This window comes from Eretmochelys imbricata, chromosome 16 (assembly GCF_965152235.1).
Source record: "Eretmochelys imbricata isolate rEreImb1 chromosome 16, rEreImb1.hap1, whole genome shotgun sequence".
In the NCBI taxonomy this organism is placed as follows: domain Eukaryota; kingdom Metazoa; phylum Chordata; order Testudines; family Cheloniidae; genus Eretmochelys; species Eretmochelys imbricata.
In genome coordinates, this window is record NC_135587.1 from 5,891,469 (window position 1) to 5,914,510 (window position 23,042).

Consider the following 23,042-nt stretch of genomic DNA (forward strand, 5'->3'; position numbering starts at 1 on the left):
TCAGCAGCCTTGGCAAATCCATTGGCCCATAGCCAGCACTAATAGCCTTTCACCTCTTTTGGCATCAGATTCATGGACACTTGTTTTCAGATGAGAAATCTCCTGTGTTCATGTTGGAAATGCAAGTTCAGCTTCAGGTTTTTGCTAGAAGGCAACACGTGGTCACATATGTGGGCTATTTTTTTTTCTTTCTGGAATGCTGCTCAATTAAATGTACTTACATGCGACAGAGACTATTTCCAGGGGAGTGGGGAGAAATATAAAAGAAAGACATACAGGCTAAAAAAGATCAGAATAGAGCCCCTCGTTCTTTTTGTTTTCTCCATGATCTTCATGTATGCAAAGCTGTCCCTGGGTATTTGGCTGGTATTGCTGTTGGTTATCGCTCATGTTTTCCTCTTGGTGTGACAGATCCTTAACAATCAAATGAAATTGTTATTCTTTGTAACCCAAGTGGTAAGGAGTATATTCATTGACTGGTTATATTTGGTTTTGAGTATGCCTATAAAAAGAGGACTTGGGTTTGGGGAGAAGTATAATGAATCATTTAATATGTAAAGTGATGTCAGAGGGATGATATCAACCTGTTGAGGCCCAAAATTTGGCCTACTTTGAATTTCTTAAAATCTGCTACAGACTGACCCCAGGATTATGACTCTCTTTTCATATTCAAAAAAATAAATCTCTTGCTAAGAAACAGATGGAAGTGGTTTTGGTTTGCTCCCCTCCCTGAGTGTGATTCCCCTTCCGAGAATGAATACAGCATGTTAGATAGTGTTTCAGAAGACATCTTACTCTGACACTGCTATAGCACACTGTACTGTAGTGTGTTCTTGCGAGCGCCCCCTGCAGGTTCAGCACCAGTGGCGAGGAATAAAAATACCCTTTGCAACACAAAGGACATTCCCATAGCAGTGTTGTTTATTCAGAGACAAAGACGACTTCTTCTCTGTTAGAAACAAAAGTGACACAATCCAATCAGCTTCTCCCAAACCAAAAGGGACAGGTCATTGAATGAATCATTGAATCATAGAAGATTAGTATCCTAGTCCAATCCCCGCTCAAAGCAGGACCAACATCCACTAAATCATCCCAGTCAGGGTTTTGTCAAGCTGGGCCTTAAAAACCTCTAAGGATGGAGATTCCACCACCTCCCTAGGTAACCCATTCCAGTGCTTCACCACAGGCCTTTTTGGCAACAAGGGCACACTGTTGACTCATATACAGCTTCTCGTCCACTGTAATCCTTTTCTGCAGAACTGCTACTTAGCCAGTCAGTCCCCAGCCTGTAGCTGTGCATGGGATTCTTCCTTCCTAAATGCAGGACTCTGCATTTTGTCCTTGTTGAACCTCATCAGATTTCTTTTGGCCCAATCCTCTAATTTGTCTAGGTCACTCTGGACCCTATCCCTACCTTCCAGCATATGTACCTCTCCCTCCAGCTTAGTGTCATCTGCGAACTTGCTGAGGGTGCAATTAATCCCATCATCCAGATCACTAATAAAGATGGTGAACAAAACCGGCCCCAGGACCGACCCCTGGGGCTCTCCACTTTGATACCGGCTGCCAACTAGACATGGAGCCATTGATCACTACGCATTGAGCCGGACAATCTAGCCAGCTTTCTATCCACCTTCTAGTCCATTCATCCAATCCATACTTTTTTAACTTGGTGGCAAGAATACTGTGGGAGACCGTATTAAACCTTTGCTAAAGTCAAGATACATCACATCCACCTCTTTCCCCATATCCACAGTGCCAGTTCTCTCATCATAGAAGGTAATCAGGTTGGTCAGGCATGACTTGCCCTTGATGAATCCATGTTGACTGTTCCTGATCACCTTCCTCTCCTCCAAGTGCTTCAAAATGGATTCCTTGAGGACCTGCTCCATGATTTTGCCAGGGACTGAAGTGAGGCTGACAGGTCTGTAGTTCCCCGGGTTCTCTTTCTTTCCTTTTTAAATATGGGCACTATATTTGCCTTTTTCCAATTGTCCAGGACCTCCCCCGATTGCCACAAATTTTCAAAGATAATGGCCAATGGCTCTGCAATTACATCAGCCAAGTCCCTCAGCATCCTTGGATGCATTAGATCTGGATCCATGGACTTGTGCATGTCCAGCTTTTCTAAATAGGCCTTAACCTGTTCTTTCACCACTAAGGGCTGCTCACCTCCTCCCCATACTGTGTTGCCCAGTGCAGCAGTCTGGGAACTGACCTTGTCTGTGAAGACCATGGCAAAAAAAGCATTGAGTACTTCAGCTTTTTCCACATCATCTGTCACTAGATTGCCTCCCCCATTCAGTAAGGGTCCCACGCTTTCCCTGACCACCTTCTTGTTGCTCACATACCTGTAGAAACCCTTCTTGTTACCCTTCACGTCCCTTGCTAGCTGCAACTTCCAGTTGTGCCTTGGCCTTCCTGATTATACCCCTGCATGCTCTAGCAATATTTTTATACTTCTCCCTAGTCATCTGTCCAAATTTCCACTTGAGAAGGAAAGGGCAAAAATAACAGTATACAGATAACTGGTTGACATTTTCCCTTGAAAGATATCACTCAGCCAAGCAAGTATGACGAAGAAACAAAAAAAGCAGGTGCATATTTGCTTGAATTTGTATGTGAGTGTGCTTTGGTCACACTCATGCTCCTTTGGTGTTTACTCACTTCCATGAGTTTTACTGGCTCTGCATGGTCAGGAAAAGTAAATTTAAATGATACATTTTCAAATAGCTGTGGAAATCAAATTTTAAATTCACACAAAGTAATGTTCCCCCCCTCCAAACATCCCCCTTAAATGGGAGCAGAAATAGCGCTCCATGACTAATCATAGCTAACAGCACAATTAACGAATTGTGTGTCCTGCAAAAAATGTTTTACAACCAATCCATAGAGGGTTTTTTTCCCCCAAAGTATAAGAATTTTAAATAACAAATCTATTTGAGGAAGTCTCTAACTGCTTATGAATGTTCCATGAGCAGGAGAAGCTAAATTAATTGACAAATAATTTTTTCATTGCAAATTAGTCTCCCAGCTCAACTTTTCTGTCTCTGTTACTGCTGACTGCTTGTAGATACATATCTTCTGAGATCAAATAAGCAAGCTGAGAGGTGGAAATACAGCGATAAGAAGAGTTTTACCTGTAAAGGTCTAAAGTTGATTTTTATCTATCTGGTATCCTCCTGGATACTTACCAGATCTCTTTGTGTGGTAATTACATGGCTTGAGAAATTTTGAAGATTAAAAAAAGGGGAAATACTAGTTCAAGATTTATTCTGACAACTAGAAAATTATTATTTTATTATTTATTATTATTATTAAATCATAAGTCAGGCTATATTGAGAGTAGTTCTTCCAAATTAATAAAATTATAAAGATATACTGTAAATGTAAATGCAGTAAAATATGTCAATTACTCTTACTCTTAGTCATCAAGAAAGGATCTAGAGGTGGACAGTGGAGTATAAATTTCCTTAACTCTACAAGCCTTCCAAACCCTCTCTTGCTGACAGCTGCACTGTTCTCTCATCAGTTTGTGATTGTCTGTGTATCATGGGGCCGTCTGCTTGTTACTGATCTAATATAGTAATATGTACTTTTCTGTCCTGTTTTTCAGGGTCTTATGAGTGTGGAATATGTGGGAAGAAATACAAGTATTACAACTGTTTCCAGACCCATGTGCGAGCGCATAGAGGTATCTCTCTCTTGCTCAAACTTTTGAGAATCTTAGGTTAACGTTCAGGCTTTTGAGATTCCTCCGCTGCTACTGCCTGTCATTATAAGGAGCCTACCAAGAGCCACTGTTAGGATGAACTCTTCTGTAGTCAAAAGGAAGGGGGCTCCATTCTCCAGCAGTATTCTTTCTGGACATCACCATGAGCTACTACATTCAATTAAGTTAAATGAGATATCAGTGAAATTTTCTACAGGGGTCTCTTACTCTCCTCTTGTGAGGGGCTGTGATTTGGGATGCACTGCTGTATGTGGCCACGTTCCTCTCTGATGCAGCATTCCAAATGAATCAGCAATCCAGTTCCTGTAGTCATGGTAGGCATCTGTCCATGGCTCTCCAAATTCCTGCCAATCGGTATATTTTGTTGGGAATCAGTTGGGTAAAGACAGGCCAAAAAAAAATAGTTCAGTATCTTTAAGGATATTGGTGCATTGTAAATAGATTATCCAAAGCACTTGTGTGTCTCCAAGGAAAATAATTTTATGCAAGTAAAACATGTATGATGATCATGTTTGTCATTACTTAAATACTAACTGAGATTCTTAACGTTGGCTGCTAAGTCCTTTATCATATTTTTCTGTAGTGTACTGTAGTGTCTCCATACCATCTTTATATTAAAGGTTGAAATGGCACTTCCAGTCAAAATCCCTTTTCTCAGTTTACTGTGACTTTCAAAATGTACTTCTGGTATAAAAACAACGAGGAGTCCGGTGATACCTTAAAGACTAACAAATTTATTTGGGCATAAGCTTTTGTGAGTAAAAACCCGCTTCTTCATTTGCATCTGAAGTGGGTTGAAGAAGTGGGTTTTTACCCACGAAAGCTTATGCCCAAATAAATTTGTTAGTCTTTAAGGTGTCACCGGATTCCTTATTGTTTTTGTGGATACAGACTAACACGGCTACCCCTCTGATACTTCTGGTATGAAATTTCTCATGCTTGGGCTAGTGAATATTCTGTGAACATTTTCTAGAAGTCTGACCATTTTTAAGTATCTGAGCATTGAGGAAAGCATTGCTCGGCTGTAAAACTTTTCTGTTGTCATTCAGAAATGGCTTTATTGAAAAACTGCACACTTGGCATGGTCAAAGCACTTCTTTGACTTCTTGAAGCAATATGATTACAAAATAACAGATTGTGCAATAACAGAATTATGGACTTTTGAAACTGGGACATCCAGCATACAGGTGCATTTATTTTATTTCACTTCAGAGACTAGCACTGAGGTGTGTCTCTGAATATTTTAGGGGTATCTTTTTTAAGTGCCCGCATTGTGATAACACCTGCATGTTTTTTGGATATATTTCCTTTGACATAATGATTATGGCTGGAATTTTCAAAGGAGCTGAAGGGAGTGAGGTGCCCAATTCCCAGTGGCTGTTTTGAAAATCCCAGCATAAAACATTCTAACATATATTAAAGATGAAAATTACAAATGTAAAGTCTCAGAAGTCCACAAATGTGTGAGTTAAGAGAGAGTTAACTCTTCCCATTTCTGAATGTATACTATAATGCATCCTTTAATTACATTGTTACATACTATTTCTCAAATAATGCAGTATAATACTATACAATTTCTTCTACAACCTTACGTACACATTGGTAGCATGTTCTAATATTTTGTGCTACTTTGTGAATGCCAGCAAAATCCCTGACCGTCACTTATATAAGCAATACTGCAAATTAGTAGCATACCATAGTTGAAGCAAAACATAAAGCAGTAGTGAACTGCATCATCTGTTGGCATATAAAATGTTTGCAACTGTAATATTAACTGTTTCAGTAACTACAGTAATTAAATTGTAAATTTGTTGGGGCAAAGACTATTCCTTACTGTGTTTCTATACAGCACCTAACACAATGGGACCCTAATCTCAGCTGGCGTCCATAGACATCACTGTAGCATAACTAATTAAGTATAGTATGTCACATTTTATTGCAAAGACATGATTATTTTTAAGTCAATTAAATACTTAGGGTGAAATCCTCTCTCTCTCACTTTCTTTCTCAAGTGTTAATAGGAGTGTTTCCTTCAGTGGAGAAAGGATCTTATCCTTAGCTTCTGAAAACATACATTTTTATGTCTGTTTATGGAGAAAATTAGTTTCCAAATTATTTCTACTTGTGAATTTAGAAATATGTCAATAATTTGCAGATCAGAGGTGAACAAGCACAGTTTTCATATGCAACAAATTCTTAGATGAAATTAAATAATCTTTCATACCAGTTTTAAGAGCATGCACCTGGTACTTGGTGAAAATAATACTTGAATTTTATTAAGGCAGTTTGAGGATAGGTAACATTCATGATATAAATTAGCTATTTCTTCATATATACAATCAAATCAGAAATCATAAATGTAGGGAATGTCATTCACTGATAAATAGATTGTGAGATACTACAGTAATAAATTACTGTTCAGAGGTATATCTGTCTGTAGAGGGAAAATATCCTGTTGAATGTATACACTACATGTTCAGTGAAAAAATAGTAAAAAGCATAATACTGTATAGAGAGAATGTTTTCCATTGAGCACAATATACTGGACCATTCCAATAATGAGGATGAAATAAGTGAAACCATGCAAGAATGAAGGAAGTGTATTGCAAGATGCTTTACATGTGTATATAAAGTTGTAGGAAAAAAAAGTGTATATTATATTTTAATGGGTAACAGTATAAGATGACCATGTCGTTAGCACATGGGCCGATTGAAGGTTGTAGATGCAACCATAACTTTGGCATTTCCTCACTGCTGAGTTTTTAAATTCATAATCTTATGTCCACGTAATTGGATTTTAAGTCCAAAGCCACTGGTAACACTGCTCCCCTGGCTCTGTTTGACCCTCTAAGGCACTGGTACTTGAGACTCTCCCACTAGAGCTGGGCACATAACAGATTTTTTTGCTTTTTTGTCTGTTTCAGAAGCATGATGAAAAATTTGCTTTGGGTTGAACTGAATACAAAAAAACTTGGAAACTTTCAGCAAGTCGAAAAGTTCAGATTCAAGTGAAACAAAACATTTCATTTTGATTTTGAGCATTTTAAGCACTTGAATTTTTAATAAAATCACAGAAAATTTCTAAATGAAAAGTCATTTCAAAGCAAAAAATCAAAACATTTCATTTTAAAATGTTGAAATTTTCAATTTCTTGGAATCTTTTGTTTGTTTCTAAACAAACCGTTTGTCAAAACTGCATGAATTCATGAAACATTTCAGTGTTGCCAAACTTGCATTTTTTGACAAGATTTTTGATTGAAAAAATTCATCCAGTTCTACCCCTCCCTCCTTTGTGCACGCTCCATCTTCCAGTAACTCACCCCTGGCATCTTGTAGTCACTTCCTCTTCACAGCAGTAAGAGAGGGACCCTTCTTTCAGCACCTGGATCTTCTGACTTCGTGTGCTACTTCTGCTTGGCTGTCCAGTGCCCTTCCTCTGAGCTTCCCAAGCCACCTGTCACTCCACAGCACTTTTTTCTTGTCTGTTTCTGTGGTTTTTGATCACTCTCGGCAAGTTGGCCTCAGCACACCAGCTCTTTTTCAAGGCCAAACAGCTCATTTGCGCCAAGCACCTTCACCTCTTCTTTGAGGTCCGTTCTTCCATTGCTTTTTGGTGCTTTTTTGTGGAGAAGTGTCCAGTTCTCTTCTTCACTAAAAGGGTTCTGGGTTTTTTTTTCCTGGAGCAGACTAATGTCCTTAAAGGTTTTTGTTTCTTCTGACACCAAGTCAGTAGGTTCTGCTGTCATTAAAAGGACCCTGTCCGACTGCATGTCTTTCCATTATGATGTGGCTGGCCTACAGCTAGAAGATCTTGTACCATCAGAGACAGGACAGCTTCAATTGTCAGGCTCAGACCTGTTTCAATTCAGAATACATGGAAAGCACCCATATGGTCCACCCCACTTTACAAAGGATTATTATTTCCAGGATTGGCTTGTAGGAGGAATGTCATCATTCAGTGCTGCCGATCCTGTCCCCAAGACGTGTGGGATCACAGGCTCTCCAGTTCTTTTGAATTTGGTTCCTTTTTGGAATGTTTCTTACAGGAGTTGGCTTTTGTTTTATGGAGGACGCATCCGTTCGAGGCTTCCTATATGTTGTTGTTGGCAAGTATCTTCTCCCCACTTTCATTGCAGTTTGGGCCTATCTTTTTACTAGTCATGCTGCCTGATACTTCACTTACTGTTTCTTTTCTTGTTTGGAAAACACCCCTTTAAGCTGTTCAGCTCTGTAAGTCAGAATCCTGTGCTTACGACATCTCTAAAGAGTGGAAAATTACTTTTCTGTAATTCTGACTTTCAGAAGAACTTCCATAGAATTTTATGACTTCATCCACCTCCACTGCCCTCCCAGTTTGTGGAGTCAAGGGTTCTATTTTGGAGGTGGTATGTTATTTTTTAGGTTGGATTATTTGTTCATCCTTGGGAATGGTTTGTTTCCTGTTCGAAAATTTAGCATTTACCCACAAAGAAGAGCCTTCCCCGCGTAATTCTGAACGGGTTGGACATTTCTAGGGAATGAAGTCCTGGCAGTTTGAGAGTTCAGAGTGCTGCGGGAGCTTTTGTTCAAGTACTAGTGCCTGAGAGCAAAGCATCGTAAAGTTCCTCTCCTGAGTGTAAATACATCTTCACAGGAGCAGAAGGGCAGAGAAGAAATTTCTCTTCCATACTTTTTCAAGAGGGAAAAATAACAGGGCTGTGGAGGAGAAATGGTGAAGTCAGAGTAGCTGAAAGACTCCTTTGCAGTGAGCTTAGAAGCCCTGCAAAACCAAAACCACTTTCTCCTCCTGTGGAGCTTCTAAACTGTGCTGGAGCACAAAGGTTTCAAACTATAATGCATTTCTGCAGTGATATGTCCACCACACTAACTAGCTGTGACAATGGATAGTATCACAGATGCCAGCATTAGCAAATGCTACTGCACCTGTTCTTCTTAAGTACTTGTAACTCACTGTATTTTTTATTTGTTTATAGCTTTTTAAACCATGAAAGGGCCTAATCATCAGTAGGAAGGAACCATCCTGAATGTTTTAAATTGTATAGTTCAGCTATATTTGAGTGAGGTGAGCAGAAAAGCATCTAAACATTTAATACTTAAGGGACAATTGCCTTTTCTTTCACCTTTCCTTAACTCAAAAATGATTGAATTTATTTTACTAGACTTTCAATATATAAATTTAAAATAAAAAATCTGGGCTGAGACCAGGCACAGAAAACGTTTGCCCCAAGGAGTATTTTTCAGATAGTTATGAACAAGTGAAAAGAGGATTATAAAGCAAATCTCAATTTAATTTAATTTAATTTAATTCTAGCAAGAGCTACCAGTTCTGCTATAATAATTTGAGGATACTTTGGGGTTTTTTGACTGAATGACTACTGTTTTCATACAGCATGTTTTTGCTTTAAATTATTTAGTAACTGTACAATCAGACTCACTGACAGTTTTATTTCAGTATGGGTACCCCAGCTGGATCCTCAGCTTGTTGTAAATCAGTATAGCTCAATAGAAGTCAATGTAGCTATGTTTATTTACACCAGCTCAGGATCTGATTCATTATTATGATTATAGCAGGAGCAGAATTGACATCTTTAGTTTAGATTTCTATTTTAATCCTATTTTCATTCTCTGATAACGTTTCAAAGTTTTCAGATTGAAATTTTGCAGTATTGGTCTCTGCCCAAAGTTGATTTAAAAAAAACAAATTGATGGGCCAGAACCAGTTCAGCTGTTTGAGAATGGAAATAATACACTTTTCCTATCCTATATATTTTTGACAACTTATTTTAGAACAGCTCTACTTCTGAAATGACTGGTTATAGAAAACTGAAATTTGACATTCTGATAATCCTCCTTGAGGAAAAATGGTGCTTCTGGTATAGGTGGAAATTGGTTTTGATTTGACCAAATTATCTAGCTTTGAAAATCATGTACCAAGCACATGCAGGAGCCTTTTTTATCAGAGTGAAATTCATTGAGACAGATTTGGTGAAGTCTGAAACTTTACATACTAGATCTCAGCCCAAAGATGATTTGGGGGTGGGTATTGTTTTGGATTTCATTCATTGAACTGTTTTGAGTTACACAAACAGGGAAAGTATATTTTTCCTGTTTAAAATAATTATAACTTTTCTGCACATGTGTAACTCAGAAACAGCTGAACTTTAAAATTTCATAGGTGGCTTGTTTCTTGCTAAGTTTGAAAGTATAGTAACAAATGATTAAAAATTGCTTTTGCGCATGCATAGTTCTCAGTTTTCATTCGGTTTATTTATGTTGTTACCTGTGGACTTCAGAATGATATGTTGCAGAATTCCATTGTGTCACAGCTAGTTTTTCCTTTTGTGACAGAATGGTGTCTTGTCAAATCTATAAAATTTGTGGAGAAATACAGTTGTATGACTTTGTAGTTCCATAGATGACTTTGTGTATTTCTAATCAGGTGCTTCAGTTTACTGCAGTGTGCAAACTTTATTACACATTTTATTATTTTTAAATAATTACAAATATGTATAAAAATCTGCTTTCCTATCAGTCAGAAAGATTTGACAAGGTCCCATACCAAAGGCTCTTGAGCGAAATAGGCAGTTATGGGAGAAGAGGGAAGGTCCTCTCATGGATCAGTAACTGGTTAAAAGACCAGAAACAAAGGATAGGAATAGTCAGTTTTCACAGTGGAGAGAGGTAAATAGCTGGGTCCCCCAAGGGTCTGTACTAGGACCAGTACTGTTCAACATATTCGTAAAGGATCTGGAAAAGAGGGTAAACAGTGAGGTGGCAAAGTTTGCGGATGATACAAAATTACTCTAGATAGTTAAATCCAAAGCTGACTTGCTAAGAGCTACAAAGGGATTTCACTAAACTGGGTGATTGGGCAACAAAATAGCAGATGAAATTCAGTGTTGGTAAGTGCAGAGTAATGCAAATTGGAAAACATAATCCAAACTATACATACAAGGTGATGGGATCTAAATTAGCTGTTACCTCTCAAGAAAGAGATCTTGGAGTCATCGTGAATAGTTCTCTAAAAACATCTGCTCAATGTGAAACAGCAGTCAAAAAGCTAACAATGTTAGGAGCCATTAAAAAGGGGATAGGTAAATAAGATAGGAAAATATCCTTATGCCACTATACAAATCCCACATCTTGCCCACATCTTGAATATTGCATGCAGTTCTGGTTGCCCCATCTCAAAAACAAACAAACAACCTACTAGAATTGGAAAAGGTATAGAGAATGGCAACAAAAGTGATTAGGGGTATGAAACAGCTTCCATAAGGGAAAGACTAAAAAGATTGGAACTGTTCATCTTAGAAAAGAGACGACTAAGAAGAGGATCTGATAGAGGCTGTAAAATCATGACCGGTGAGGAGAAAGAGACTAGGGAAGTGTTATTTACCCCTTTGCATAACACATGAACCAGGGGTCACCGAATGAAATTATTAGGCAGCATGTTTAAAACAAACATAAGGAAGTATTTCTTCACACAGTGCACAGTCAACCTGTGGAATGTGTTGCCAGGGAATGTTGTGAGGGCCAAAACTATAACTGGATTAAAAAAAGAATTAGTTAAATTCATGGAGGACAGGTCCATCAATGGCTATTAGCCAAATGTCTGGGACACAACCCCATGCTCTGGGTGTCCCCAAACTTCTGACTGCCAGAAGCTGGGACTGGACCACAGGGGATCGATCACTCAATAATTGCCCTGTTCTAGAATCATAGAATAACAGAGTTGGAAGGGACCTCTGGAGGCCATCTAGTCCAACCCCCTGCCCAGAGCAGGACCAATCCCAACTAAATCATCCCAGCCAGGGCTTTGTCAAGCCTGACTTTAAAAACTTCTAAGGAAGGGGATTCCACGATCTCCCTAGGTAACGCATTCCAGTATTTCACCACCCTCCGAGTGAAAAAGTTTTTCCTAATATCCAACCTAAACCTCCCCCCCTGCAACTTGAGACCATTACTCCTTGTCCTGTCATCTGCTATCACTGAGAATAGTCTAGATCCATCCTCTTTGGATCCACCTTTCAGGTAGTTAAAAGCAGCTATCAAATCCCCCCTCATTCTTCTCTTCTGTAGACTAAACAATCCCAGTTCCCTCAGCCTCTTCTCATAAGTCATGTGTTCCAGTCCCCTAATCATTTTTGTTGCCCTTCGCTGGACTCTCTCCAATTTCTCCACATCCTTCTTGTAGTGTGGGGCCCAAAACTGGACACAGTACTCCAGGTGAGGCCTCACCAATGTCGAATAGAGGGGAACGATCACATCCCTCGATCTGCTGGCAATGCCCCTACTTATACACCCCAAAATGCCATTGGCCTTCTTGGCAACAAGGGCACACTGTTGACTCATATCCAGCTTCTCGTCCACTGTCACCCCTAGGTCCTTCTCTGCAGAACTGCTGCCTAGCCATTCGGTCGCTAGTCTGTAGCGGTCATTGGATTCTTCCGTCCTAAGTGCAGGACTCTGCACTTGTCCTTGTTGAACCTCATCAGATTTCTTTTGGCCCAATCCTCCAATTTGTCTAGGTCCCTCTGTATCCTATCCCTACCCTCCAGCGTATCTACCACTCCTCCCAGTTTAGTGTCATCCGCAAACTTGCTGAGGGTGCAATCCACACCATCCTCCAGATCATTAATGAAGCTATTGAACAAAACCGGCCCCAGGACCAGCCCTTGGGGCACTCTGCTAGATACTGGCTGCCAACTAGACATGGAGCCATTGATCACTACCCGTTGAGCCCGACAATCTAGCCAACTTTCTACCCACCTTGTAGTGCATCCATCCAGCCCATACTTTTTTAACTTGCTGACAAGAATACTGTGGGAGACCGTGTCAAAAAACCGTTCTGTTCATTCGCTCTGAAGTATCTGGCACTGGCCACTGTCAGAAGACAGGACACTGGGCTAGATGGACCATTGGTCTGACCCGGCATGGTGATTCTTATGTTCTTACATTAATCAAGCAGAATAAATAATAAAACAGAATTGAACAAATACAGAGGTCCACAGCCCTATATTTTTATTTATTTTTAAGAAAAAACAAAGTGGTATTAATGAATTAGGGTTGCAAATTTAAGTATCAAAAAAGCTATGAAATGCCACTGTTAAGGTTTGCATAGTAACAAACTTGCTTTCATGGAACATGCAGAATATTTTGGATTATAATTGAATATATAGGTTATGAAATATGGGACAATTCAATGCAGCTTTGTAAACCTAAGCATTTGCATTTCTTGAGTTTTAACAATTTTTTCAGCTTGCAGCCTTACCCCGTTGTGTTCATGCAGGCCTTTGAATACAATCGTGGTTTGTGCTGTTTCTGGTCAGTGCTTTGTTTCCATGTGCGACATTAGTGACACTAGAACTGAAGACTGTAGTGTAATGCTAACCAGTCGGAGAGGGAAATCCTAAGGCTTTTGTCCCATCTTTTGTACAGGTCTTTCCCTCACTGGTCTCCTCCTCCATATTGCAGATAGCTATGCTCTCTCTGTGAATTTGGAGGCATGAAGGGCTGGATTCACAAAAGAACGTAGACGCCTAACTGCCGCCTTAGGCATCTAAATCCCAGATTTTGGCACCACTGGTATTCACAAAAGCCCTGTAGGCAGGGGTGCTGGAACAATTTGTATAGTGGGGGTGCTGAGAGCCATTGAACCAAACTGTAAACCCTGTATATGATGGAAACCACTTCAAGTCAGGGGATGCAGGAGCAGCTCCAGCACCCCTAGTTCCAGCACCTATGCCTATAGGAGCCCAAGCTCACTCACTACCTAAATTTTTGAAGATGAAGTTCCCCAGGTATCTATGTTTCTGCCTCTGCACATATGCACTGCAGCCCCACACTAGGCACCCAGACACCTAAGCCCCAGAGCGATTCACAAAAAAATTGGCATCCTTCTATCTAACTCTACACAAAATAGCCATGGAGAGAATTGTTGGAGCAGGGGGACTGGATCCTGGGTCTCCCACATCTAGGTGAATGCTTTAACCACCAGGCCTCTGTTTGCACTCTCTCTGGCCCAGTGACTCTTTCTGTATCCACAGTGGAACAGCTTCAACAGGAGAGACTGAGGGAGAGACTGAGGGATCATCCCACCTTGGTGCTTAGTGCATTCATGTGCGAGGTGGGAAACCCCAGTTTAAATCCCTTTTCATCAGGCTGAGGGGAGCGGGGGGGTTGAACGTGGGGGGTCTCCCACATCCCAGGTGAGCGCTGTAACCACAGGGAGGTTCTCTTCCTCCTCCTCTTGTGGCAAAAAATGCCTTAGGTTCCTAACTCTACGAGATGGTTCATAGCTGAGCTATAGGGGGCCTCCTCCATTCTGGACATAACATGAACTTCCTAGAGGGGCGGGCCTTAGGACATACCCCGCTCTTTGGCAGCTCCCATTGGCTAGCTTGGGCAGCTCAGTGCGCTGGCTCTTATGAATCCCATTCCTAGGGGCCTGACTCCATTCATTCATTGTACAGGGAGCCTGAATACTAAACGCAGGCTGGGTTTAGTGTGTGGGTGCCGGGTGGTCTGTCATACCGAGGAAGTCAGACTAGATCTGGTGGTCCCTTCTGACCTTAAATGTTATAATTCTGACTCAGGCTTCAGGAATCCCAGTAATTTGCTGGGCCCCTAAAAGTCTGGCCTTGCAACACTGAGCGTCGCAGTGAGAGCTCTCTCCCACCTAGTGCACCAGGTAGCCACTCTCTCAACTCAGGGCTTGTCTATATGTACAGTGATGCAGCTGTGCCGTTGTGGCACTTCGTGAAGATGCTACCTGTGCAGATGGCAGAACTTCTCCTATCAGTGTAGGTACTCCACCTCCCCGAGATAGCACTGTCTGCACCAGGAGTTCGGTCAGTATAACTGCATTGCTCAGGGGTGTGGATTTACCCCTCCGCGATGTGGTTATACCAACAGAAGTCTGTAGTGTAGACCAGGGCTCACTGAGATAGGGACTTGTTGGGTTGTTTGGAGCTGGTTTCTAAGCATCTGCCTTTCTGTGCTGGGCAGGAGGAAGTGACAGGTTGTGACATTTCCATTTAAAAAGCAGCACATTGTAACATGTCAGAAAAAGAAATGCACTTGTTTGGGAATGTGCAAATGAAAGCAAATCACGTGTTTCTGGACTGGAGGCCTTTCACGACCAAGCGCTGCACAACAGCGACCTGGTCAAGACCTGGTCAAGCCTCAGTCCCCTTCCCCACCTCCTGATAACAGAAGCTCAGCCTTTCACAGCCTGCTTAATCTGGAGAGAGCCTTCAGAATGAGCCCTGCAAATGCTAAGGTTCCTGGTGTGCTCCTCCCTCAGTGGGACCCAGGTACCACCAGCAGGCCTGCTCGGCTGCGTTCAGAGCCACAGATATCCCTGCAGTCGAGAGCTGGCATCCCCAGGGCCTGCTCTCTGCTGAATCTGCTGTGTGGCGTATGTGTTACAGAAAAAGGGGCTAGCATACAGCTATGGAATGGGTATTGCAGAGGAGGAGAAATCTGACTGGAGGATAGAGAATGAAGAGCCAGGAATTACAAAACTCCAGCCCCCCAGTGAAACAGTTGAAGACGCTGTGTGCTGTCAAACGTCTGGCAAGTCTAAGTGCAGCTCTTTCTCTTTGCAGACACTGAAGCTGCCTCAGGTGAAGGAGCCTCACAAGGCAGTAAGTACTAACTTTGCTGTGTGTGTGTGAGGGGGGATTGGTGCACGGCGTGTGTGAGCACATGGAGCGATGGTTGTGGGCATGTTCCTGGGTAGGCGTTTTACTTCGCAGCAGGTGAAGATCTCTTTCCATTCTGTTAAGTGATACACCTAGGCTCGCTTGCGATGTGTTCCAGCTCTCACTGCAGTATTGGCATTGTGAAGTTTATATCTAGCGTGTCACTCTCCTCCCATTGCCCTGAGTTTGTGTGTCTGAGATCTTTTATGTGATGTTGGCTACTTATGCCGATCAGAAGAGAGACGTGGAGGGGCTGTGTTCAGCATTGCAGTCAGAGTTCAGGCATGTTACCATTCTCTAACTTTAAAAAAGCCGCAGGTGAGTTGGATTGGAAAGTGACAGAAGGGGATGACATCATCCCCTTTGTGAGAGGCCGGTAGTCCCTTATGAATTAAAATGGTACCTATGAATGACAACAATTGATTGTCCAGCCAGCCCGAGTCTTTGTTTCAATCATGCTGATCCCTGTATCTGTCCTGATCTCTTGAGCCAGTGTGAGAGTTGCACTTTGCTGAGCTGCATTCATTGCACTTTTCCACAGTGTACCACGAGAGGGCAGCTTCCACTCTGCTAATGAGAAGCTGTGTTTGCTGTGAGTTCTAAGAGCAGTGCAGGAAAGGTGCTTTCCTGTTTGTGGTAGATGCACAAAGCTGACCGAGCATCCCCTTTGTTCCCCTTCACGCTTGTTCCCCTAGTGTTCTTGTTTCTCTCTCTGTCTCTCGCTCCCCACGTACGTAGGGTATAACTTAGTTCTGTGAATGCGAACTCTATTGATTTACCCCGGTGCTTTGCTGCTGTGTGACCTCTCGGACAGTTCTGACATTTGGGGCAGTTTATTTGGGGCACCCTTTGAAGCACCTTGACTGGTGCTGAGCTTGTAGGGGGAGCAAGGCCACAAGGAAATGGTGACATCTCAGTGTATCCTGAATTCCTCCTTCCTTCCACACCTTCCCCAGTGCTCTGGCATGGTGTCATATGGGGATTGGGTGACAATCACGTATAAATTGACTCCCAGTTTGTAAAACGCTCTTCCTGACTGGGAACATACTCAGTGTTTCCAACTCTTAAGAATTTGTCAAGAGTATTGAGTTATTTAGTGTTTTTCTTAAAGCCACAGCTTATGGAGGCATGTCATTTGGTGAGACTCTTGGCTTTCATTTAAAAAGAGAAACAAGTTTCCAGACATCATAGTTGTAGAAAATCTCGTGATTTTTTGAGACCTCACTCGTGGTACTTGAATGCTTGAGGCTGTCGATACGGTGCACTCCAGAGACTGGTATGGGTTTCTCAGACTTGCTGTTCCCCTTTTGCTCCACTGAGTGACTCAATGTTGTTATTTACCACGTGTCTCCCTCTCCCATTCACAGTGGGCTCTTAGCTCTGTAATTTCTTCTTTCATTCTTCAGTATCTTCTCTGCAGCCCTCTGGTGCTTCCCTTTGTCCTGTGTGATCCCCCAGTGTCTTTCCAGCCTCTTCTCCTTGTGTTGAATTCTGGCATGGAGAACAGCAGGCCCTGCTGCATTTTGGCAACTCTCTCTTTTGTTTTGTTTTTTTAAATGTCACTGGTTTAGTTATTCAGCCATGTGACTTGGCCATCAGACCCTTCTGTGTTTTCTGCAGTGCTTAGGAAACTCCCATTGCATGTTGTGTGGGGAGGCTTTTATATGCTGCACTTATTGTGAATTAAAATCCCACATTTTTTATCTGTAAAGTCAGAGGACACAGGGTATAGGAAGGTAGGATGCCTGATGACAGCGAGGGAAGGAAAACAAGAAACAAAGGAGAAACTGAAGGGTTTTAGTTGCGTTAAATTATTTTGTGCTCCACATACAGTTTCAATTTGTCATGGAAACTATCTTCTCAGCTGAATATTAAGCTGTTCAGCTGGGGCTGCTGTTGATAAATTCACAGGGTTCTAATTTCCGATAAAACTCTCCTTCCTCTTCCTCCTTGTTGCTGTGATAAAGCTCCTCAGCTTTTGTCATTTTCTCCCTTGTGGATGAATTGAAGCCCTGAGCAATACTGGTCTTCCCTGGATTTTCTCTGTTTCCCTCTCAATGGCCTTCTTGTTTCCTTGTCAGTCTGTTTGCTTCTTATTTATTTTAAGAACTTCTTATTTATCTTTCCTTCCTTGCTATTTTTGCTTTGCTTGCTGCTCCAGTGCCATCCCCTGTGACCCAATTTGGATCTTTACTTCCTTTATATTAACAGGCTTCCTTATTGTTTAAATCTTCCTTTGCTATTTTTACCTCATTGGCTACTCTAGCCTTTTGGGTTTCCTTATTCGTTGATTCTCTAGACATGGCTCATCCTCTTCCTCCCCAGTGCCTCAAAATTTCAGGGGTGCAGTAAGCTGTTGTTTTCTCTCACCTTGTGAGAGCTTTCTGCTTTTCCCACAAGTACCCAACCTGCAGGAGTCCAGGAGTGCAATGCACATGCACCTTAAACTGTTCATGGGAATCCTCCTTTATGCAGCTGGAGGGCCTGCAGTACCAGCTCAAATAACCAAGGAGAAGCACGTCTCACTCAGAAATGCCAACCCCACTACAAGTCCCTTCCCTCCTGCAGTAAAGATTTTATTTGTACTGATTATTTTTTGTCGTGACTCTCTGGAGCCAGTTGTCATTCATGCCAGCGAATTCCGTGTGAAGTGTTCTCAGGAAGGGGACTTGAGTGAAATGCTCACTCTCAGCAGAGGACCATGACATGAACAGCCCACCCTCCTAGGATCTGGTTTTGAGCTGTAGTTTGTCTGCTTGCTTTGTTGTGTTATCAGTATGGTAAATGAAGCTGTGAAGGAGTGTAGCACCCCTTGGTGTCCTGTGGGCGGGGAGGTGATGAGCTCGGAAGAACACTGGAGGAGGAAGTTCTGGCACTTCTTCATGGGAAAGCAAGGGTTAGGATACAGCTGAAACCAGTTAGCCTGCCTGCAGTCAGCCTTAGGAAGAGAAGTAGGAGTTTAGAAGTCCCACCTGGAAAGAGCTCTGAAGACTCCCTTGTGGGTAAAGTGGTTGGACTCTTTGGAGGATTATTCCTGTTAAAAAGACTACACCTCGCTTTGGGGTTTTAAGATCAACTAGTGATCTCTGGGACTGGCATGTCATCTGCCTGTTTTGACTCGGGTTCTCCTCTTCAAAGGGACAAAGACCAAGGTTTTGAGGTGAGGAAGTGGTCTTGGGAAGGCATTAGAGAGTTACTCCCTCCCAGGCTTCTGAGCAGAGTTCCCGGGGCAGAGAGGACAGTGTTGTTGGTGGATCTCAGACCCAACAGGGTTAAAGTGTTAATAAAACCCTTGTTCAACTGTTATAACATTCAACAATTATGTTCTAGGAAAAAAAGAGTTTAAAAAAATGCTGTGTTTCACAGTTCGTCACAGGTGGCACTGGTAGTGACCCCAGTATTTAGGTTGCCTCTTACTTTCCATTACAACAGATTTTTGCGACCTTTCTTTGAGAAGCTCTCACATCTCCATTGCTTGAAGCAGGCCTTACACATTCAGTAGAGAGACAGCCTTTGGGCTAGAGGAGTGCCTTCTCTTTGTCTATGAAATTCCATTCCTGTACAGCTGAGTTGTAAACTCTTCACAATCCCCATTTCCTATCTGCCGCTTTGCATTCCACAGGGAAACACTGGCACCCTGTAAGAGACCCGCAAATGAACGTCCCAAAGAGCTGGAGTGTCACAAATGCCAACCAGGAGTCCCACATCTGATGAAGTGAGCTGTAGCTCACGAAAGCTTATGCTCAAATAAATTGGTTAGTCTCTAAGGTGCCACAAGTACTCCTTTTCTTTTTACACTGTATTGAGAACTTCTGGGAGCTGCTGAAGTAGCTGTAGCTGCAGGGATGGGGGAGAGGGCTGGGATAAGCTCCTTGCTCACTGCCAGCCAAACCCCAGTACCTGGAACATGGCCCAGGGTCCTTTCCCCACCTTAGTTAGAAGGGAGTTGGGCTGGGCTGGGCCATCTTCTATCAACCACACCCAAGACCCAGAACATGGTGCCATTGACTCTTCCTCATCTGAGAGAACAGCTTTCTGCTGCTAACAGCTAATGTAGTTAAGTCCTGTAGCTTAGGTAGCAGCAGTCTGTGCATTGATGCTGCAAGGTGCATGGTTCAGCTAATGGTGCATGATGTGAAGGTTGGTAAAGTTTTATGTAATTTTTTGTTTTTACCTTTTTTCCTTCCAGAAAAAACATAGGAAATTACATACAAAAACAATATTAAAAGGAAGTGTATTTAGGTTGAAAAGTCAAGCACTTGAAAGTTAGCAAATGCCAGTTTTAGGGTTGCCCATGCAATCTTAATTCGGTCCCCGTGTGTGTCTGAATTATGCAACAGCCTTTAATTACATGACTACACACTATTTTTTCCAAAAACCCCTGCCTCATTTGGTGCACAAGACAGATATACAAGAGGGCAGAATTAAGGTGCCCATACAATCAGATTTAGCATTTGCTAACTTTCAGCTGTTTTATCTTTGCAAACTAAACAGCAGTAATTGAATGTCGGTTTTTAAAATGTAATATGGGATTAAATATGGCATTGACTGTCCTTGATAGAGGGAAAGAGTCAGTTATAGAGGGTCTTGAGTTGCTGAAGTCCTCTTCTGTTCCCTTTCATACAAAACAAGACATACAAATCTCTCTTCTGCCTTTCTAAGGTAACTCCAAAGAGTACTAGACCACCCTATCTGGGAGGGCACTGGGTGGGAGGGGGTGTTAATATTAAAGATGGAAAATACAATTTCTGTCTGTGCCTTCTTGATTGCAACCTAGCTGCTGGGAAATTAATCTCAGTACGTGATCTTATTAGCCACTTTGAGACCTGGACATTTTTTACCAGTCTTGGACTAGAAGCATTTACTTCAATAGAGCAAGGAGCTACACCAATTTATGCTAAGTGAAAAACTGTGCCCTTTTTTAGCTTTTTTTTTTTTTTTTTTTTTTATTAATCACAGTTCTATACGGTGGATTTTCCTCGGTGGCTGTGCCAGGCTCTTATTAGACAGAAGGCAGAAAAGAAAGTAGGAAAGAGAAGAAATGAGGGGTTGTTTAGGATTCAGCCAAACCTGATGGAGCTGATGTTGCCACCTGGTTTCTGTTCCTTACCTCAGCAGGACAGAAAGTTTTGAGGATCAGGAAAGCAATGGCCCAGTCACACAATGGTAGATATGCTCAGGGAGTAGTGTCAGCCATTAGAGCGAAATTCACTTCCTTGAGCTGTTAACAAACCCACCAGCCAGCTGTTCTGTGGCATCCAGAAAAACAATGTAAAAAAGGAGAGGCAACTCATCCCACTCAAGTGACCGGAACGTTCCACTTCCTTCCACTGCTAGCACCATACTGATCTGTTATTACAGCAACGGCGTAACTGCTACAGGAGGCTCGACGGCTCTCCAGTTCTCCAGCTCTGGTTCTGTTTATGAGCACTACCTGAGTAGGGCTGCACTATCACCAGTGGGCAGCTCCACCCCGGAGTGTCCCTTTCTGCCCAGGTCCTCCCCAGGGGAGAACGGTCTGGAGGCATTCTCCCCGCTCCCAGGCACTGAGGGACAAGTACCTGAGAGGACTGCACTGCTATTTCCTTCACTACGTCTTTCTTTTTTTCCCCAGTCCATCTGCCCCTCCCCCTTGGCTCTCACCACAGCCCTCTTATGCGTCCATCCTCTTGCCCCTTTCCACACTGTCTCTTATTTCCTCAGCCACAGTTCCCACCCGCTCTGTCTGCTCCTTTCCTTCTCTCCATCCTGATCTCTCCCAACCCCCATCAGCACAAATCCAAATCCCACACCCTCCTCTGCTTCCTCCACTACACCTCTGGTGACAGTTGCCCCAGCCCTGGCCTTCCCTCCATCCTCATCCTCTCCATCTCCCACACCTGTCCCCCCCAACCACCTCCACCTCTCTGGTGTCACCTTTCCTAACCTCACACCCATCACCTCCCTTTTTCTCTCCCTCCTCCCCTTCCCTTGCTGTCTCCAGGACACCCACTGCATCTCTAAAAAGATCATATCCATCCACAACCACTTCCTGTTTCGGTCAGACCATGGTTGGGTGTTAGGCTTCTCCTCTCCTTTCCCGCTGCTTCCATGCCCTCCCGCTTCTCACTTTTTCTCCTCTTTGGAACAGCACTACATCAGACTCTCCTCTCTTCTCTGCCTCCATGTTTCTGTCATCTACTGGCCACCCAGCTTCTCCCCACAGGCCTTCCTCTCTGATTTCAATTCCTCGTTCTCTCTCCCTCTCCTCACAGTCATCCTCTGTGACCCACCCAGTCGACCACTTCGTTGCACGTTTTCTCGCCCTCATCTCTTCACTCATCCTGCAGCCCTAACCAAAAGGACCATTCACTTGACTCAGTCGTCACCAAGCACTGCTTTTTCTGTTGCTGGTCTCTTTCTGCATTGCCCATCAGCTGCACCCCACACCCTGTTACTCTGCCTTTTCATGACTTCCAGTCCATCAGCACTGATGGCTTTTCATTTGTTCTCAGGCCCCCCCCCCCACCTGTCCTCTCAGCCCTCCCTCCCATTGCTATTGTTACTGATTCTCTCCATGCTTCTCTCACCTCAGCCCTTGACTCTTTCACCCCTCTCTTCCATCTCAAGGTTAGCCCCAGCTCCTCTCACCCGCTGTGCAACATCTGCTTTCTGTGTTCCTGCTCTCTCTGCAGAGTGACGCTGGCAGAAATCCTGTGAGCAGGCTGACTGCCTCTGCTACAAATTCAGGCTCTCCTTCAGTTATGCCATCTTCCTTGCTAAATACCTTCACTTCTCCCACTTAATGGAACCTCATGCCCAGAATCCCAGCCTCCTCCTGGTTGCTACATTTGGCTCACTCCAGAAACCCTCTCCTCTTCCTGTCTACACTTCTCTCTCAGCACAGGCCCTTGCCAATTTCTTCCAAGGGAAAACTGACAAAATATGACATGATCTTCCCCTTGCCTCTCCTCCCCCACCTCCACCAACTCTCGCCTCCTTCTCTCATCACTGATGCAGAAGTTCTCATCTGCTCACCTCCTCCACTTGCCCCAGTGACCCCCACCCATGTCCTGAGCTCTGATCCCTCACTCTTCTCTTTGACTGCTTGCTCTTCTGTGGCTCATTCCCCTCACAATACAAATATATTTTAGTCTCTCCCATCTTAAAATACCCTCTCTTGACCCACTTGCCTCTCCAATTGCTGCCCCTTCTCTCATTCGTCTCTAAACTCATTGAAAGCGCTGTTTACAATCACTGTCTGAAGTTCCTCTCCTCCAGTTCCAGCCTAGACTCTCTCCAGTCCATCCTCCTCCCCTTGCATGCCAGTGAAACAGCTGTCACCAGTCTCCTCTGACCCCTTCTTAGCCAGAGCTCAGAACCAGTACTCCATCCTCATCCTCCTTGACAGCTTGACCTTCTGCAGTCCACCTTGCTCTTCTTCATGGAATCTTGCTCTCCTTTGGCTTCCCATGACACCATCCTCTCTTGGTTCTCCTCCTAGATTTTTAATCCCTCCTCCAGCATGTCCTTCAGAGGATCCTCCTTATTTATTCTCCAGCTTTCTGTGGGGGTTCCACAGGGCTCTGTCCTTGGTTCCCTTCGCTTCTCTTCTCCCTCTATCC

General features: G+C 43.1%; 1 protein-coding gene across 13 annotated transcripts in view; it reads left to right on the plus strand.

The window, feature by feature from the left end:
• Window positions 1-23,042, plus strand: part of ZNF618 (zinc finger protein 618) — a 343,284-nt gene that overhangs the window by 224,294 nt on the left and 95,948 nt on the right. For all 13 annotated transcript variants that reach the window (XM_077835645.1, XM_077835648.1, XM_077835646.1 and 10 more), the window contains 2 exons: window positions 3,617-3,694; window positions 15,343-15,381. In XM_077835645.1, coding sequence (XP_077691771.1) covers window positions 3,617-3,694; window positions 15,343-15,381 — 117 coding nt within the window. The remainder of the gene's footprint in view (window positions 1-3,616; window positions 3,695-15,342; window positions 15,382-23,042) is intronic.